This window comes from Rattus norvegicus, chromosome 3 (genome assembly GCF_036323735.1).
Source record: "Rattus norvegicus strain BN/NHsdMcwi chromosome 3, GRCr8, whole genome shotgun sequence".
NCBI classification, from domain to species: Eukaryota; Metazoa; Chordata; class Mammalia; order Rodentia; family Muridae; genus Rattus; species Rattus norvegicus.
In genome coordinates, this window is record NC_086021.1 from 4538480 (window position 1) to 4551501 (window position 13022).

The 13022-nt window shown below is 43.9% G+C and overlaps 1 protein-coding gene across 2 annotated transcripts; it reads right to left on the reverse strand.

Moving 5' to 3' along the window:
* Positions 1–246: 246 nt before the first annotated feature.
* On the reverse strand, positions 247–2491 carry LOC134486232 (Y-linked testis-specific protein 1-like). 2 transcript variants are annotated; one of them, XM_063285155.1, is made up of 3 exons: positions 2337–2491; positions 407–1233; positions 247–327 (listed from the first exon to the last, which is right to left on the reverse strand). In XM_063285155.1, exon 2 carries the CDS (start codon positions 1110–1112, stop codon positions 408–410), a length of 705 nt encoding a protein of 234 aa, XP_063141225.1. In that variant the 5' UTR covers positions 1113–1233; positions 2337–2491; the 3' UTR covers positions 247–327; position 407. The 2 variants fall into 2 exon arrangements, with proteins under 2 accessions (XP_063141225.1, XP_063141224.1); XM_063285154.1 differs by lacking the exon at positions 2337–2491 and having other exon boundaries at positions 407–1301.
* Positions 2492–13022: the final 10531 nt, after the last annotated feature.

A 13022-nucleotide genomic window follows, 5' to 3' on the forward strand; every position in this document is an offset into this window, starting at 1 on the left:
CTATCTATATCTGGCCCCTCTCCACTGCTTCCTAAACATCCATCTTTTTTTTCCGTGCCATCCCTGCGCCTCTAAGCCTCATCTCCAGTTCTTTTCTCTCCCTAAAGACCAGACCAGCTCAGTCCTGTTTGTTTTAGTCTATGTGACATCAGACTTACTGTTCACAGCCTTGACCTTTCCTGCTTCCTCTCCATGTTTCATGCACCACAGCCCGTCTCCTCCACCAAAGTGTTCACACACAACACGTCACATCGCACATTTTAATATTTAGAGCAAAAACAAATTCCACTGGAAAAGATACTGGGGTTGTCAAAGGCCCGTGGGTATCTGAAACACAGAAAAACAAACATTACCCCCCAATCCTATAAATTCCCCATCTATGTCCCCCTCACTTCGTGAATTTCACCTTAACAGATCTTTTCCATCAGATTATAGACGTGGATGTGGATGTCGCCATCAAACTTGATGAAGTACATGGAAGGCTTAGCTGGGACTTGGTAAATGACTTTGCCGATCTTTTTGGAACCGTTGTCTCTGGTGAACTGCACACATTGACCTGTTAAGATGTCGCTGTCAACGTCTGACTTCACCGCTGCTGGAGGAATCTCTGGAATGATACGGAGGTTACCTTCTGTGTAATCATCCAGGAGCTGGTGGATGTAAAGGGCTGGATCTTTCTCGTAGGTGATGTAAAACCAGTCTTTCTTGATCGGCACCTGGGCTAGGACCACCCCCCTCCAGTTGTCCTTAGAGCCATGTTTGCCCTCAAATTTATGCTCCACAGCTCGGCCAACCATGGCACTTGCGAGATGGGCGTCTTTCACTTGAGGAAACACTACTTTGTGAGGCAAGACCTTAAGCTTTAAAATCCTCTCATCGCTGTGAAGTTCCAGTCCATAGACACAGTCAATTCCGTCATACTTGACCAGATAGAGAGAGGGATTTGTTGGCAGTTGGTCTAGAACGATGGCCTTCCATTGGGTGACGGGCTCATCACCTTCCTTCCATCCGTGAGAAATTCTGCAGCCCACAATGTTCCCCAGGGCCTTGGAAGAAGGCCTCCTCCTCCTCCACTTCTGGAAGGATGGTGTGCTCATCCTCCTCAGAGACATCCTCTTCTTCTTGGCTTTAGACCTAGTGTGGTAGGCCACGACATCCTGGTCAACTGTCTTGTGACTATCGTTCTGTGTTCATGCTTCATACTTGCCCATGGCCTGGGTTTGAGGAGCTCGCCTGCTTAAACCAGACACAATGCTGTTGCCTCTGTCATGTGAGTGCCTGCAAGAACAATGGGGGTGGGGTGGGGGAGGGCGCTGGACCAGGGCTTTTGTCTAAGAGAACTTTGGTGCAGGTGAGGAAGGCAATGGTAGACAGGGATCAGCATCTGAATCTAATTCTGTCGTAATCAGAAGTTCATAGGAGGGCTGGGCAATGGTGGAGCACACTTTTAATTCCAGCACTCAAGAGTCAGAGGGAGGCAGACCTCTGTGAGATCAAGAACAGCCTGGTCTACAGAGTTAGTTCCAGGATAGCCAAAGCTACGCACAGAAAAACCCTGTCTCAAAAATCAAAATCTAAAGTTCAGAGGGAAATGAACAAATGGTTCTCTACAGCTCAGAATAACATATTCAGACACATTTCTTCAGCCCGAGGCACTTTGCCTCTGCTGAGGAACCTCTCCTTGAATGGCAAGGTCAGTGTGGTATTAAGTATCCCTGTCCCCACTTTAAGCAAGCAGAACAGAGAAAGGATAGCAAAGGAGCCAGAAGGGTGGCCACACCCCTCTTCTACCCTCTAACTATGAGCTATGTGGCAACATCCACAACTGTCTGCAAAGAGACACAGCACACAGTCCACTGGCTTTCTGTACTGTGCATGCTGACCCAGCCACAGGTTTATTCCGCGACGCTGTTGCATCTTCGACCGCAACTAGAGTCTTTTGTGTAGGCAACAACAGCCATTTAGAAATAATATCTCCTGGGGTTGGGATTTAACTCAGTGGTAGAGCACTTGCCTAGCAAGCACAGGGCCCTGGGATCGGTCCTCAGTTCCGAAAAAACAAACAAACAAACAAACAAAGAAAGAAAGAAAGAAAGAAAGAAATATTATCTCCTAAAATGCACAGGCACAGAGAGGAGCTTTGGCATTTTAGTAGAATTATGAATTAGATATTGTTAGCAAAGGATAATAAACTCTTAGACTGACTAGCCTAGAGCATCCGCCGAGCTCTCAAACGTGGAAGACATCATCAGAACATACGGTTACACACTGTACGAGGGAAAACTTTTAGCTTTCTGGGCTACAAGGGTCCCAGTTATCTTCATAAACGTATTTACCGAGAGAAAATGTCCTAGTCGTCCAGATTCTGTCTTCTGAAACCGGTCAGGCACCAAAAGCCTGTTGAACAATTGTGGGGTTCAGGAGCTGAACTGGCTTTCACACCCCGCTGGGAAGATAGTGAACCCACCTTCAAGGGAGTCTAGCGCCCCCAAGTGGAAGAGAAGCGCAACCTCTGCCCAGTGCTCTGTGACATCATCCAGGCTCTGCTTACGTCATAGAAGCCCTCTCAGCCCAGTTCCTTCCCTAGTTACGCTTAGAAACCTCCAGAATCTAGGTTTTAACTTCTCATGTAGCCTCCTGGAGACCCAAAATAAAGTCCCCACCCAAATATTCTGATGACTCGAGTCACAATCTGCCCATGTAGATCTTTTCATGCATTTTTTTTTCATAAAAAGTCTTTGGTTTCTGAGTCACCAACATCCTTGGTGGTTATTTTCCCAGCTCCTATCTTTCCTTTGGTTATCTTTAAGCAATTCTCCGTATCGGAAATATTGGTAGTCTCTCCCTCCGAGGCAGCCCACTGGATAGCACCCCAAAATTAGCTTTATCAAACCAACAATTAGAGGAGGGACATTTTTATTCACACAAAGCTGTAATTTAACAGGATTAAATACCTTGTATTGAAGTCAATGGCAATCATGAATTATGGATTCTTTGCAAAGAGCGAGGAAAAATTAGCTCCTGGACCTGCTTCCAAAGTCGGGATAAACTGACGACAAACCCGATATCGACCCGTCATATTTTAAATGTCTTTAAAATTTACCAGCACTTCTGGTTACAAGAAATTTATTAGATCAAATGCAGCAAAACAGGATGAAATAGATGAGCTAATTTTATTTTTGAAATATGGGTAGACAGAATTTACAGTTTGGACAGTTTGGAATTTACCTGTAAATTACAGGGCACTTTAATTGTTTGTGTCACATAGACCTTCAGATCTTCAAAAGGATTCTTTTCAGAACCCTCCCCTGTCACCACCACACTCTGACCCTCCCTTCCCTCTTCCCAGTAATTCCCTTCCACTTTAACGTTATAATTTTTTTTACATGTACTTAGAGCTTAACAACTTATGGCAGCTTTTTAAAATCTGTCCTCTTTTCTAAGTGCACCGTCTTCTTTTTCTCTCTTCTATCGTAGTTTTAAGCACATTTTCCTTCACATTTTGAGTTTTCCTCTCTCTCTGCTCTTATGACTCCTCTGCCATTATGTGACTGTTGTCGACTATGTGGCTGACCTCAATGAGGGGTTAACTCAAAGGACGTGATTTTTCCCCCTTTTCTCCCCTTCATCTTCCTTCCTAGGCACCTGCTGAGATTTACAGCCTTGGGGATTTTTTTTAAGCCTGGACAGCCGGCACACACACACACACACACACACACACACACACACACACACACACCATAGATATAAATTTAAAAAAAATTAAAAAAAGAAGGAGCCAGGTATGCCCCTTTAATTCCAGCATTCAGAAGCAAGCTGATCTCTGTGAGTTCAATGCCTACCTGGTTTATAGAGTGAGTTTCAGGCCAGCCCTACCTACATCATGAAAACCAGTTTCAAAATAAAACACAAAAGAGTGTTATATTTATGTCTGCTAATGTAGGCAACAGAGAAACTATTTCTATAGAGAAAGAATGTATTGTTGAGAGAATCAGTGGGCTGGAAGGAGACCCCAATTCTCTGTGTCACTAACTCCATCACAGTCTCAGCAGGAAGCGAGAATGGGTACAGCTAAAAGGAAGCAGGACGATCATGAGTAAAGCTGTGGACACGCATCAGCCCATCAGCAACAGAAGCAGGTGGAAAACCAGCTGGGATGAGATGGCGTCACCAGCCAATGTCTCTGACTGACAGTCCCTAGTAGCACCAAGATGTTCTTTACCTTCAAGTAACCCGGGACTTTTCAGACACTCAGAAACCACAGAACAAAATGTGGCAAATGCCTAAGAAAAGATGTCTTGTGGGACATATTTGTTTATACAGGTTTCATGTAGCCCAGGCTGGCCTCAAACACACTATGCACCCGAGGATGATTTTGAACTCCTGGTTCTCCTCCTGGTAATGGGACTATGGGCATGGACCACCACACCAGGCTGATGAGGTACTGTAGGTGGAGCCCAGAGCTGTGTGAGAGCCAAGTGAGCACACTGTCCACTGAGCTGCATCTCCAGACCCTCGGGATGTGTTCTGCTAATACAACAAAACTAAAATAGATGTCTTCAGTGAGAGACAACAGGAGTCTCTCAGTCAAGAAACATTAAATCACACATTCCCAAGTAATACATATGTCAAGAAATAATGACACTATGTAACAGTAAGAAAAAAAGAAGAAGATAGGAAACATATTGTCAAAATGTGTGAGACATAACTGTGATGGTGCTAAGAGGAAACTTTATTTACAACACTAATTCTTAATTAGAAACAAAGACCAGCAACCTAAATTTTTATCTACACTAGAAAATAAGAAAGTAATTAATTCAATGAAAAAAATTATTGTTAAAATGAACCCCAAAACACAAAACACTAAAAATAAGAAATTAACAACAAAAAAAAGCCAATGAAAGACAATTAGTTTTTTTTTAAAGCAAAGAATCTTATTTTTACGTCTCGATTAGACCTAGATAGAAAAATATAAGGTCCATTCTGTTTGGCGATTTAAAAAGAAAAAAAAAAAAAGAAATTGCCGTGTTTTAGAGTTTATGCAGAACACTGAACCTGGTACCACAGACAAAAATTTTTTAAAAAAAATTATTCATCATTTAAACACTTTTTAATGACAGTGTATATACTCAACTTACCTCTTCTATAATCTGTTTCATATCAGACAAGATTTCCAGGGTTGCCATATGGAGATTATGCAGTGTTGAAATGGAAGCACAGCATTGTATTCCCAACAAAGACTCTGGTTGAGAACATCACTGTTTTTCAAACGAGGAAACTAGCACAAGATCCTAGCCCAGTCTCCCGAGGCGTTGTCCCATCTTAGAGCCATTTCCTCAGACAGCATTTCCCATGTGTCATATTTTTCTTCAAAAATCGAAACAGACTTGTTTGCTGCACTGTTTGGTTTGCCGTCCTGCTTGGGAGATCTTGGACCATCAGACATGACGAAACTTCTCCCACACACCCCCAAACGACAGCACTGGTATCAGTGTAGAGGAAATTGGTGAGACAGAAACCAAAAAGGAAAAAAAAAACTGTTGCTGTTTGGAGAAGAGTCATGTAAGTAGGCCAAGCTGACCTTGGACATTCTATGTAGCCCAGGATGGCCTTGGAATTACTATGTAGCCCAGGCTGGCCATGGACTTACTCAGTATCCCAGGCTGGCCTTGATTTATGATGTAGCCCAGGCTGTCTTTGGATTTACTATGTAGCCCAGGCTGGATTTGAACTTGGGATCTTCGCGAGTATTGAGAATATAGGTATGCACTACCACACTCAGCTTTGTATCTGTTAGTATAAGTGACTCAGCTGTGGCCCCTCATTTGCCAGCCTCCCTCAACATCAACAACAGCATCCACAATCACCCACTAGGACAATCCCATCCTTTAACTCATCTGTTAATGTAAGACTTTACAGGACAGAGAGTCAGCAGGGTCCTCCTCCTTATTAGAACACATTTGTGTGGAGGGATTTGAGTGATTGTTTGAGTGAGCCAGTCATACCTTAACCTGGTTCTGATATTATGACCAAGATGGAAAAAAAAAGAATAAGGAAACAAAAGTAAAGGAGATGGGTCCAACACCAGGACTTGAACCTTAGCAGTTGAGGAGATGGCTCACACGTCTCAGGTAAATGACGGGTAGGCTTTGTGGCCCACATAGTATCCCAGTCCAGGGAGGTAGAGATAGGGCAGATCCCCAGAGCAAAATAGCTGTCAAGACTAGTCATATTGGTGAACTCTGGGTTTGCCTGAGAAATGCTGCCTCAATGAATAAGGTAGAAGAGAAAATGGATTAGTCCCTACATTATACACTGCACGTGCATGTATGTACACACACACACACACACACACACACACACACACACAGGAACAAAACAAAAAACCTTGGTCTTAAGGCATTGCCTCCAACGTAGTAGCACATAGTAGGAGGTGGGGATCTAAATAAGTGTTCCTTTCCACCCCCACAAAGACCAACATACTTATGAACCCTCAGCCCTGGATCTGTACAATCTGCTGAGGACTCCCAGATGTTTAGTTTAGTCTCCTCGCTCTCTAACATATTCTGGTGTTCTGTTTCAGGAATCCAGAGCTGGGGCTCGACAGACATGAGCCTCACTCCCAGTCTTGCATCCAAGACAACTTTCAGCTGTCATGTACTGATCCTTGGGATTCCCTGCCAAAGTACCCTGACCTGCATTTCTCCCGAGGCCACGCCTTGAAGCCAGAGAAAGTGCGGCTGTCTTACTCTGCCATTTATTAGCTTAGAGTATTGGGAAATTGGCTCGACCTTTAAACCTCAGTTCCCTCATGTATAAATGAGGAGGCGAACAATTCCAGTTCATCAGATCTACATTAGGAGTGATTTAGAAAAACACATCAAAATGATTAGTGCCAATGTGTTTTATGAATGATAAGCAGTATTATTTATATGATTTGTAACATTGGAAATTATGGTACCTGGAACGTAACGGTTTTCATTATCTTTGCACAGATGATGCGAGGAAAGCATCTAGGATGCAGAAATGCTTCCTTTTTTGCTTTATTTCCAAGAAGCATTTCTTTCTGCTCCAATTATTTTTTTAAAACTTACTTTCCACTCCACCTCCCCTTAGGTGATTAGGTTAGAACAGGGTTTGGTCAGAGGGGTAATAAAACATGTTACAGAATATATCTACAAGATCAGCTGTTGAGTTCAAATGGAGGCAGCCTCCATGGGTAAGCCATGCTCCCCCTGAAGCTATTGATTTCTTTACTTTTTTTTATTTTCATTGATTTCTTGTGATGGCTAGTCTTGGAGGAAAGAACCTCCCTCGAGGAGCTTCCTCCATCAGGTTGGCCTTGACTATGTCCAGGTGGCATTTCCTTGACTGTTAACTGATGTTGGAGGGCCTGGTCTACTGTGGGCAGCACCGCCCTATGCAGGTGGGTCAGGACTCTGTAAAGGTAGTTGAATGTGAGCTTAGAAGCAAGCCAGTGAGCAGTCTCTGTACTTTCTGTTTCACAATCCTGTCCTGGTTTTCCTTGATGATGGGCTGGAACAGAGAAGATGAAATAAAATTTTCCCTTCAAAAGCTGGCTTTGGTGAGTGTATTTATCAGAGCAACAGAAAACCAAAATTAAGCAAAAAATCACAGTGCCAGATGTGGGATGTCTTCCTGAAAGTTGTTGACCAGCGAGATCCCAAAAGCCCTCACAATTTTACAGATTGTTTCCATTGTTCTTCGTAGCCCTCCAGAACCTGATGGTAAGACCCTATCACTGAGGACACTGAATTCTTTTGGTCACAGGTCACAGAAGGGTCAATCTGAAGTTGAGGTGGAAGCATCCTCTATATTGGCTAGCCTTCCTGGTTCAAGAAAGTGCTATGTACGCTTCCAGGGGGGAAAATCATCTACAACCTTACTCGGGGGTGAACCATTCAAGCTAATACGTCAGGAAAGATGTGCCCCTAATGTGTTAGTGGCATCGCAGTCATGGGAGTAACCAGTGGCTTTCCAATCGGATACAAGGCATATTGCACACGAGGGAATACAAACCAGGTTCTGCAAACTGGTCAAGAACCTATGGTTAGGGTGATATAGGCCCTATGAAAGAACCTAATGCTAAATACATTGTCGAACTTCCTTCCAAACATCCATATTTGTATCAATAGATCAGGGTTGCACTCAGCTCTCATCAGAGATGAAGACTCTGACTACCATGAGCAGAGACATACAGCTGGACAAAGTGCTGGGAATCAGTGGTGTTGGACTGTTCAGGTGGAAATAGGACAGCTAAGTCTTCTCCTCCACAGCTCAGAGAACATCATGAAAGAGTGGGTGGAAGGAATGTAAGAACCAGAAGATGTGGAAGTGGACAGCAAAAGGATATCTTTTAGATTGGACCTAGTCATTGAACTCTTAAACTGATGGCGGCTATGGTCACGGGCACAAGACTGGGCCCCTCAACACTTCATCACAGATGTGAGAGGCCATGAAGACCCTCCCCTCCCTTGGCAATCAACATTTATTGGAGGAGGGTTCTATCCTGCAGGCTTAGATTTTTCAAGACCTACTTTAGTAAGAGTTCTTAAACCCTTTAAACTTCCTCTAGCCCACCACCCACACTAGGTAGTGGAAAGGAAAGGATAATAGGGCAAACAAAGGACGTTGAGGACGTGCTTAGAAATAGTTCTCTGGGGCTATTTCAATCTTCATAATCAGGATATCAGTTCAGTTGACATGAATCAGCAGAGGTAGGTCGATCTACTTGCAAACACCATTCACGAATCACCAAGGACAGTTCAACCCAGAAGAAATTGTTGAGCTCTTCCAATTGGCCTGGGTTCGAGGAGGCAGCAAGAAGCCACCACAATGTCACCACAAGAAGTTCTCTGGGGCTTTTCTCTCTACAAAGCCATGACAAACAGTGGTCAGTGAAGAAGGAAAGGTGAACCAATGCCCCAGCATGGTCCATGAAGACCAGTGTCATCAAAGTCCATTGAGCATCAGCGAAGAGTGTCAAGGCAAGCCAATGCTCTGGTGTTGCCCACTGTTGTCCAGGGTTATACTCGTACCCTTTCTAAACATCACATGCCCTTTTCCCAGGCAGCTACCAGAAACGCCATATGTTTATTCTCAGCAAAACATCCTCTCCTAAGACAGTTTCCAGAACAACATCCATGACACAGTTGAGTCTCCAAAGAAACCAGAAATTTCTGCTTCACTCCCTTCTTCATTCCTGTACCCGTAGATAAGTTGTTCTTTCGAATACCTCTGTACTCACGTAATTAATTAAACTTAGGGATTACACGCAGAAAGGAGACATGAAATAGGAGGGGGGACTTATTCAGAATATCGGTGCCAATTGGAGAGGGAATGGCGTGAGAGAAGGGGTTGACCGAGGGGATGACGGAGGAGGATGAGGGAGGAAGCAAGGGAGACCTGAAGAATGGGATGGGAGAATGAGGGAGGGGGATGAGGGAGGGGAATTGGGAAGGGAAATACAGAAAGGGAAGGTCTAAAACTCATTATATAAGTATATGAAATTGTTAAACAAAAACATCAAAATCGCCATTTTTTTTTAAAAAAAAGTTTAATGTTTCTCTTTATAGAGGGTCAGTCATTACAACTTAGGGCTTTTTTTGTTGGATCAATTTTGTCTTTAAGGTTTTTTAGTTCCTTGGAGCAAATTGTCAGATGTGAAGTTTTAGTTCGACTCAGTGCCGTCCAGGGTTCTGTGTAACTGAAAAATCAAGTCAATAAATACTTTGTATTAATCGTCAAAATCCCAGTGAGTTCTTTCCAGTAATTTTCCTTTTATCACACTCCACCCACAGCCCTTCTCAAAATGCTGGATGAATTAACTACCTGCCACTGAATGGGACAAAAGTTCAAACCAGTGGAAGTGGGAAAAAGCAACTAAAAGCAAACGAAGTATCAAACAGCAAAACTTCTTTCCTCTGCATCTGGGTTTCCATTTTATGGTTTTGGAGAGTCTATTACACGGAACAAAATGAAAGAGTAGAGACTGAGGTGGTTTTTAACTTGGTGAAGAAAGGCAAGCATAGCTGCAAATGGGGGGTAGGCGGGGGTAGGCTGACAGGGCTGTTCCTCTCTTGATGATGTATGTAAACACCAAAGCTGAGAATGAAGAGAACCTCCAAGTGAAAACGATTATGCCAAAATTTATGAATACAAGAGCGTTTGTATCACACTGACTGAACATTCACACAAATAAATCACACTGCACGTCTAGTATGCGTGTTCACACACATCAAGTGGTGCTGTGTTTGGGGGGGCTGTATAAACAATGATTGTGTGACTGGAGAGGTGGCTTGGTAGTTGAGAACTGTTACTGCTCTTGCAGAGGACCTGAGTTCAGATCCTGGCTCCAACATGGTGGCTCACATGCATTGATTACTCTTGTTCAGTTCTGTGCCCTGCTCCTGTCTCCTGTCTTGATGAATACACATGTGGTCTTGAGGGAAACCGACTTGAGCCCTGTGGCCTCCCATGTCTTATTGACAGCTATATCTGCTTTTCTCCCCTAAGTTTCTTGTGGCTTCTGTATATGTATCTTTTATACAGATACATAAAAGCAAGGGAAACACCCATATATGGAATTTAAAACAAGGAAACAAAGAACGAAAGAAACAAGGAAACAAAGAAACCAAGAAACAAAAAAAACAAAGAAACAAAGAAAGAAAGAAAGAAGGAAGGAAAGAAAGAAAGAAAGAAAAAAAAGAAAGAAACTGAACACCCTCCAGGTCGGCAATGTGACCATCACACTCCAGTTGCTCTGCTTTCCCCATCATGATGGGTGGTACCAGCTCAAACATGCATCAAAATAAACACTTCCTGTCTCTTTTTTATTGGAATTTTATGTATTTAAATTTCAAATGTTACCCCCTTTCCTGGATCCCCTCTCTCCCATTCTCTCTCCTCCTGCTTCAATGATGATGCTTTTCTTCCCACCCACTCCCATCTCAACACCCTGGCACTCCCCCACTTTGGGGAAATGAGCCTTCAGAAGACCAAGGGCTTCTTCTCCTATTGATGACAGACAATGCCATCCTCTGCTATATATGTGGCTGGAGCCGTGGGACCCTCCATGTATACTCTTAGGTTGGTGGTGTAGTCTCTGGGAGCTCTGGGGGGGTCTGTTTGGGTGATATTGTTGCTCTTCCTATGGGGTTGCAACCCCCTTCAGCTCCTCCAGTCCATTCTTTAACTCCTCCTCCATTGGGGTCCGGGTGCTCAGTGGTATGATTAGCTGTAAGCATCCTCATCTGTATCAGTCAGGCTCTGGCGGAGCCTCTCAGGAGACATCCATATCAGACTCCTGTTGACAAGCACTCCTGTCTTCTTTAAGTTTTTTGCTTTGTATTTTGTCATAGCAACAACAAGTAGAATCAATATGTGCCCTCTTCATATCAGGGCCATGTGAATTAGAGTCAGTGCTTCACTGAGCCCTGTAGGGTTCTCTTGGCTCCATCCACAGAGACTGGAGTGGGCGTGGACCCTCACACGGACCTGGTGTGGCCATGGTCAGCATAGACGCTTGATGATCTATTCTCTTTGTGAGAAACAAAACTTCATGTCATTGATAAATACAATCAAGGAGAGTGTCACATGCAGCTATCCTAGAGTCTATTTTTGCATACTTATTCTCAGCAGCCCTCATTGGGAGTCAGGGACACTGTGAGGCGCCGAGAACATCTCAGTTCTATGGACCACCTTCTGCATTCCGTGACATCATAGACCTTGGCCCTGGAATGCAAATTCTTAGCTCAAATATCTAGCTCTTCCTTCCAGGTGTAGCTGTGTCTTGGGTCTATGACTTCTAACACGAATCAAAACCTATAGGTTTGGGAGAAAAATGGTCTCATGTTAACGGGAAATGTATCTGACATGCATGCCTTCGATATAGTTATCCAAGTGAAATTTATCAAAGGAAAGGTGTGATCAGACACCCAAAAGACAACCTAATTCCTAAATTCAAATTCTTTGAGTATTTGTCCTAATGCAGCTCTGTGTGTGTGTGTGTGTGTGTGTGTGTGTGTGTGTGTGTCTACACATATTTCTGTGTATGTGCATGAGCAGAACAGAGGGAGACCCTGCACATCTCTTCATTCATCTTCCTCTTTTTTTGTTTTTGAGACAAAGTCTCTTACTGAACCCAAAACTCACTGTCCCTGGCTATCACAGGCATCCCACACATGTTATCCCCTTTCCTGGTTCTCCCCTTTCCCATTTCCCTCTCCCCTTGCTTCTATGAGGAAGCTCTTCCTCCCACCCACTACCACCTCAACACCCTGGCATCCCCCACACTGGGGAACTGACCCTTCACAGGACCAAGGGCTTCTCCTCCTGTTGATGCAGACAAAGCCATCCTCTGCTCTATATGTGGCTGGAGCCGTGGGACCCTCCATGTGTCCTGTCTTTATCCCTCCAATCATGGATTATGGCTGTCATGCACGTGCTGGTAATTTCACAGCAGGCACTGCTTCCCACAAAACTATCTCCCCAGCTTGCATTTTATCCCATGTTTCTTGCATGCCTAAACAACAGCTTAAGAAGACAGGGAATGGGGAAGAATGGAAGTTTAGTTTTCTTTCTGTTTCAATTCCCTCTTCTTCTTCTTCTTCTTCTTCTTCTTTCTTTCTCCTCTTCTTCTTCCTCTTCCTCTTCCTAATCCTCTTTTTCTTCCTCCTCCTCCTCCTCCTCCTCCTCTTCTTCTTCTTCTTCTTCTTCTTTCTTTCTCCTCTTCTTCTTCCTCTTCCTCTTCTTAATACTCTTTTTCTTCCTCCTCCTCCCCCGCCTCCTCCTCCTCGTCCTTCTTCCCCTCTCTCTCTCTGTCTCTCTCTGTCTCTCTCTGTCTCTCTCTGTCTCTCTCTCTCTCTCTCTCTCTCTCTCTCTCTCTCTCTCTCTCTCTGAAACTCTCTGTCTCATTGTTGGGTATTTCCTCTTTACATTTTGAATGTTATTCCCTTTTCCAGGTTTCCAGTCCATAAGCCCCTTAACCCTTCCCCCTCCCC